We start from the raw sequence: 7,157 nt of genomic DNA on the forward strand, positions 1-7,157 counted from the left end.
CCGGGCCCGGCCGGCCACCCCCGGCCCCTTGCCCCGCAGCTGGGCTCCTCGGCCGCGCTGATGGCCATGGATTCAGCGGTGCGGATAGGAACAGCGACTAGGAATTGCCCAGGCTCCATCCCGACACCTGCCAAGCCATTTAAAAATTCCAACTTGAGCTTTTTTGCCTCGTTCTTTGACGGGTATCCTTCACTGTGCTTTACTTCTACCCCAAAAAGGTGCTAATAGATATTACTTGAGCTGTTCCCATGGCTTTGTCCTATGCTAATTATTTATATAGTGCCAGGTGTTGAAGATGTCAGCTGGGAAACACAGCACGGCAAGAAGAAAGATTTGAGTGTCTCCTGACTGGTGCATGGTCCTGATCCTGGAAATACATTGATTATTTATCACAGGGCCTGGTCCTGAGCCGTGGGGAGCAGCCACATCCTCTTTGGGGCTGTCACTGAGCAAAGCAGGAGCTGCAGCCCCGAGGAGCGCCTGGCTGGTTCTGTGGGGAGAGGAGGGATCTTCCCACTCGTCCAGCTTATTCAAGCTGGGTATGAGAGCACATGAACAAGCTGGAGGAGTCCAGGGCAGCTTCCTCTCAGGGTCTGGCGTAGGAATATTGATCTTTAAATGCAATTTAAGAAGAATGCTTTTAGTGTGGCCATGCTGAGGTGGTCTGAGGAAACAGGCAGTTGACAACCTGTGGAGGAGAAGAGATGTTATCCAAGGAATTGGTGGTGAAACTGAGCTTCTTGGGAACAGGGAGGAAGGCTCCATCATCCAGGGAGCTGTTGGCTGAGGTGCGAGGCAGAGGCTTTGGGCATTGTGTGAACCACTGGAGTTTTCTAAAACGGAGGAATTTTGCTGAGAGTTTGGCTCCCCTGATGGCAGGAAAACCAATGGTCCAAGTGTGGGTTGCCTGTGCAAACAAGGACACTGCTGTAATTAGTTGGAGCACAATGCCAGGTCTTCCCTGAGCATATTTCAGGGGATGCTGCTTCAAATGGTGGTGGCAGCTGCTGCCAGCCTGCAGGAGAACTCTTGGTGCTGGTCATGTCACCTGGATTTGTTAGAGAATTACTAATGCCTGCAAGGGAGGTGAGCTAGAAAAGGGGAAAGGAGGGGAGAGTTGTAGCAGATGAGAACAGAGATTTTTTGTTTTCATTGTATCTATTTCCTTTTCTTGTTTATCTCTGTGTGTTGTGTTTCAGGTGTGTAAATCGGGATTATCAGTAGGAGTTTGCCCTGAGAAAACTCCAGGTGAGGAATGAATGAACATCCCTTTCTGCTGTGTCTGAGGACAGGGATGGGCAATAATAATGTTTTCAAAAGATATCCAGATGAGATAAATGCAATTCAGAGGTGATTCTGTTTCTTGCTTAGGAACTGCTGCCTTAGTGAGTTGGGAAAGGGGGGTTTTAAAAGGCAAAAGCAGTTGGGATGAGCCACATGCATGCAGGCTTTGTTCACAACATTGTGCAGCCTTTGGGACTGGCTGAGCCTGCATGGGCCAACATGTGTTCTGGCTTCATGTACAGGTCTCACACAGCCCTGTTTTAATCAGAATTTGAAACATTTTCTTTCACTGAAGTACAGACCTGGACAGGACCTCAAGAGGTCACCTATTCTTATCTCCTGGTTCAAAGGCAGAGTGGTATATACCCACACCCCATCCCAGGCCAGTGCTTGTCTGATCTGCTCTTCTGAACCACCAGTAGCAGGGATTCCACAGTCTCTCTATTCCAGTGGCTGGCAGTCTGTGCAGTTGGAAATGTTTTCCTGTCTTAAAATTCAAAATAACATTCTGTACTTCAGCTCAGTGAAAGCAAAATAATTATTTAGTATGTCACCAAGTGATATTTGCCTCATATGTGCAACAGCATTGAGTTGTTGATTCTCAAATTTATCAACTATAACTTTGCTGGAATTAAATTACGAGTTTACTATCATTCTGTACTGGGTCATATCTGCAGATTGTAACCATCTCCTCCCAGCCTGAGAAATGCAGAGCCTGCTTTGGAGATTTATTTTGGAGAATTATTTGGAGATAATTTCTAGGAGGCAGACTCAGCACACAAACTGAGCTCACAGCCAAGCTTTAGTGATGCAGAGAATTGTGACTGTCAGTGAGCAGTGCTGATCCAGGGAATGCATGCTGGGATCATCCAGGTCAGGAACACCGAGTGGGGCAGTAATCACAGCTGAGTGTGATGGCATCTCAGACTAATTGGATTTCTCTTTGGGGACTTCCTGAGGCGTACTCCAGCCATTCTGGCAGGAGAGTTCCCCCTCGTTGTAAAAAGCCATTAGTCACTCACAGAATGAATTGACAACTCCATTAGCAAAAGATAAAGGGAGGAAGGAAGGATGGTCTCATGGCTGAGAAGCTTGGGACCCAGGAGATCAATATTTAACTCTGCCACAAACTACCTGTGTGACTGTTTTAAGTTATATGGGGCTTAGTGTAACCAGCCACTAAAGCCACACTTGAATTTATACACATAACTCCTTCCTTTGCCTTCAACAGCTCTGCTTCTATGTGGTTTAAGTAGTTGGGTTTGTACAGCATCTAAAACAACAAGGCTGTGACCACATAGACAATATAAGTAAAAATAAATAGTAATCACCTTGTATGTGTGATCAACTTCAGGAAGAAATGTATTTTTGCTTATTAAGCTTTTCCCTTATTGTTTCATGAACATGGTTCACCCACAAAGGGCCTAATACCAGCAGTTGAGGGCTATTTTTGTAGGCAGGTGACAAAAGACAAACACCCAAATTAAACACAGCCTTCATTTTCCTTTTTGTTATTGCTGCTGTAGATCAAGAGTATCTTCAAAACTCCATGAGGGAGTCTTCATTTTTGGATAACAGAAAGAGAATGCCAGAAAGGATAATGCAAAACATTGCTCTGTATTTCCCCCCTTGCAGTAGCCAGTCTTCTTGGGAGCAGTAGAGGAGAAGGGTGCGCTGACAATGGCTGCAGAGTTGGATTTCTCCCCACCCGAAATCCCTGAGCCCACATTCATGGAGAATGTGCTGCGCTATGGACTCTTCTTTGGAGCCATTTTCCAGCTGATCTGTGTGCTTGCCATAATCCTGCCCGTGTCCAAGTCCCACAAGACAGTAAGTAGTGCTCTTTAATATTGATACAGATGGGCAGAGCCAGAGAAAACAGGATGGGAGGGAATGTTGAGTAGCTAATGGAGACACAGCTGCCCCTGGGATTGATGACAGTTTCATTGTTCATTCTCTTTCCTTCCCTCTGGCTTTCCCACCTCCAGCTTTTGTCTTTCGATTTACCACCAGATAGGAAAATCAGGAACAAATACCTGAACCAGGGTCTCTCTTAATATCAGTGAAAACAGCAACCTGAAGCACTGACAAGGTGCTAAATGCATGTGCAGTTCCTGGTTGCAAGAGAAGGCTTTGTCCCAACCCACATTGTCATCCTGCTGCTGATTTGCTTCATTAATTGCCAGGCAGGGCATCCCCTTTGCAGGACCTGCCTCCAGAAAATGGCTCTGGGTTCTAGTTTGTGTGTGATTTTAGAAGCAAGATGCAGGTGAAATTTCTACCATATCCTAAAGGTGAGGAAAGCAGTTTTCAGGACTGACATTCCATGCAGTGCCCAAGGGTCCTTTGATGCAGTTGGCACAGGAGAAGGTGAAAGGGAAAGGTTGAGGTGAGCTGTTCCTCTGGACTGAGGGATGTCCTGCATCTGCCTGGCTTTTCTCATAAAAGAGAAAAATGTCCTTGGTGCTGGGGACAGGTATTTCAGTGCTGGTGATCAGGCTGCAAGTTTGGTGCTTTGATACAGATGTTGTCTGAAGGCATATAGTATATTATCAGTAACAGCTCAGCATGGGGAGTCTTGTTTTCAGACTCTTTATTGCCATGTTTGCTCCCTCCTGTGCAGAGGAAGCATGGAAATTTTCAGTCTGTTGGGGGGAGTGCCTCAGGATGAGGTACAGAGTGAAGGATTAAAGTTCATAACCCAGTTTTTCCACCTTTAACTGCTGGTGTGATGTGATGCTGTCCTGGGCATGATGCTTGAGTCTGAATAGGATATTGAGGAACTTTGCTGTCTTGGAGCCTCAAACTTTGAAGTCTACCTTGGTTTGGACATTAGAAGGCAGCAGTGTTCACGTTATGGCAGCAGCACTCTGCATCCCTGAGTAATAACCATCTCTCTGGAGCCTGCCAGCTCCCTGTGCACTGATCACAGCCTTTGGAAAGCCAGCCAAGTCTCCTTCCTTGGAAAGCCACACAGATGTGAGATGTAATAGCTCAGTAACTTGAGAGATGTTTGAACCAAGCTCTTTGATTAAAAGGATACTGTCAAATGCTGCCTCCCCCTCCATTATCTGGAGCTCTGGCTTGGAAGCTTGAAACTCGCACGCCTTGCTCAGGCATTTTTTGTGTGTCCTTTTCCAGTTGGCACACTCAGGCTGAGAGAACCCAAGATGCTAAAGCAATATTTATACTCAAATGCATTTAATGAAAGGAGGCAATCTGCATGTGTGTGCTTTCTCAGAGGAGACTGGCGCTGTTCCCTTGTGTTTTCACAAGATAACTAGACTTTATTTCCCATGGCTGCAATGTTATCTCTCATCTTCTCTGAAGGAAACAAGCATCACATCTTAGTATTTTGTTAGTCCAGGTGAAGAAAGTTTTGCCTGCAATTCCCTCCCTGGATTTGAGGCTTGGTTTAGAGGCTGTGAACCTCATATCCTTACTGCAGCTTTGGGGAATATTTTTTTGTCTTGCACATGATAGTGATTAATGTTTGGCAGAAATGCCTGCTGACTGTTTCCACGCACCCTGGTGATTATATGTTATCTTTTCCTAATTCAAATAGTTTTCATTTAGTGTTGATTTTCTTCTTGCCTTCAAAGTTTTTCTTCTCTGAAGCCTGTTTTAGATACTTAAGCTTTTAATGGCATCTCTGGTAACAAGCTGTTTCTGTGCAGAAACTCACACTCATCAAAAAGCACATGCAGAAGGAGCAGAGATGATGCTGCTTGAGTCTCATTAAATGTGGCCTCAGTTTGACATCAGTGTGTTCCAACAGAGATACCCAGCATTTGTTTCCTCGGGCTTATACTCAAATCCCCAAAGGAACCTGTCAGCAAATGGTAAAAAAATAGTTACTGACTGTTTCTTAATTGATTCTTGTAGGACTCAGACGGTTTTGAACCTAAGAATTCAGAGACGGTGAAGAAGCCAAAGGGAACTGCTCCACAGATAAGCAAGAAACCCAAGAAGGAAACCAAAAAGAAACGATAGAGGTGTGACTGATGAGCCTCCAAAGACCAAATAACCACCTGTAATCATGCTTCCTCAGAGACAACATCAAAGGCAACTAACTCTGTTAATGGTTTTCTGGCATTGCCATCTTTTACTTTTCAGGGGCAAGGGACAAGAAACTTAGAAGAGTGGAAGGGTTGGGGTTCTGCCATAGATTTCTTACAAGCAAAGAGCACTTCACATATCCAGGACTTCATTTGACTTGATTAATGTGTCAGTCACCATTAAAGTGACTTCTGCCAGTTCTGATGGGTAGAGAGGGCTGTTGTCCTGGCTCCTCCATGCTGGCTGGGATTTGTAGTAAAGTCCCTGTGGAAAGTGGAGCATGAGTTTGCTACTTTGGATACCGGTTTGTGTTGGGTTTTTTGAAGGCAGAGGGATCAAATGGATTAAGAATACCATGCTACACAGCTTTGTATTCATCTCTGTTGTCATCTAGTCTGAAATACATAGCTGCATTTCATGGCTTAATCATAATGCCTTTGTCATATTCTTTAATTCTTTAGGTAATAACTCACCAGATTCCAGACTACTGGAGATGAAAGCTTTCATTTCCCCAGCGTCGCTGCCTCTTGTTCCCCACCCATGCACTCTTCCTTTCTATTCCCACCTTTGAAAGCAGGTCCATTTCAGGCAACTGGGGCTGTGGTGGGGATTGCGATGACTACAAGAATCAGGAAACAATTTGGTTCTAGAAGGTGCAGAATTTAATGCCTGTGCTAGTGGAGTTGTTCTTGGGAAGACCAGGCACTGTGTGCTGGGGAAGAGCTGCTGAGGTGGGAGTCTGGGAATGGGGCACTGGTGGTGTATCAGCCAGCGCTGCCTCGCTGTGCCGTGGATAAACCCTCCTGCCAGCTGGCTGATCCCTGACCATGGGCCCTCTTTCAACACAGCTGGGGTTCATTGCACTTGCAAATTCCCTCCCAGCCTCCCCTGCCACAGTCTGCTCCATCTCCTCTGGCTGAATTCCTCCTGAGGGTAAATACGTTCTCAGCCTGAGGAGGTGTGGTATTTTAAGATCCAAGGGGTGGCAGGCCAGCTGTGTACCATGACTGCATGGCAGGAGACACAGACACTGTGTTCCTTCAGGCTCTGGCTCTCCAGGCCCAGGGACAATCCAGTATTGGATTTAAATATGGCTAGACGGGACTGGAAGGAGGTAGGTGGTGACGTAGCCACAGAGTTTCTGTAGGGCAGCTCGAGCTTCCTGATGCCAGCTCACATCTTGGTTTGTTTGATCAGGAATGAGTCAATGGGAGGAGAACCTGCTCTCTGAGGCGCACCCAGGGTTCAGAGCGACTTTGAAGGAAGGGTTCTCCCTGGCAGGGCTGCAAGTCTGTGATCCTCTTTGCATACACAGACTCCCATCCTCGAGTCACAAATGCCTGGTGAGCCCAGGTGTGTGTCCTTTAACAGGTCATGAACAACATGTTTACAGAAACCATCAGTGCTGAGAGCAGCCACGTTCTCTGCTCACTCTTGCTTTTGGTGGGGGTCACAGATGTGTCCCAGAACCAGTGCAACTTCCCTGCTCCAGGCTCTCTGCTTCCCTTAGCCGGAATGTTGACACCAAGTTGTGCTTATTAAAATCCAGCTAGGAGTTCTGCTTTAAATTCTGCTTTTTTAAAAAAAAATTTTGAGCTACATGAAGGCAATAGCAAGAGGACAGAACAAAGCATAGGAGACACAAGCACTCTAAAGTTGCTTTAAGTTCTTCAGTACAAAGAAATACTACAAGAAGTTCCCACGCGAATAACAAAGAACGGTGTTGTGCCATGAGTTTCCATGATGGACCTGTGCTCTGTCTCTGATCTGCAGGGCAAAGAAAAGCCCTGAGTAGGTACTGCAGATCACTCTTT

At 46.1% G+C, this 7,157-nt stretch overlaps 1 protein-coding gene across 1 annotated transcript; it reads left to right on the forward strand.

The window, feature by feature from the left end:
* Nucleotides 1-1,146: 1,146 nt before the first annotated feature.
* Nucleotides 1,147-5,775, forward strand: MANBAL (mannosidase beta like). The gene is made up of 3 exons (XM_008633626.2): nucleotides 1,147-1,248; nucleotides 2,920-3,114; nucleotides 5,170-5,775. The coding sequence occupies exons 2-3, from the start codon at nucleotides 2,965-2,967 to the stop codon at nucleotides 5,275-5,277; spliced, it is 258 nt and encodes an 85-aa protein (XP_008631848.1). The 5' UTR covers nucleotides 1,147-1,248; nucleotides 2,920-2,964; the 3' UTR covers nucleotides 5,278-5,775.
* Nucleotides 5,776-7,157: the final 1,382 nt, after the last annotated feature.

This window comes from Corvus brachyrhynchos, unplaced genomic scaffold (genome assembly GCF_000691975.1).
Source record: "Corvus brachyrhynchos isolate BGI_N302 unplaced genomic scaffold, ASM69197v1 scaffold10, whole genome shotgun sequence".
Taxonomy (NCBI): Eukaryota; Metazoa; Chordata; class Aves; order Passeriformes; family Corvidae; genus Corvus; species Corvus brachyrhynchos.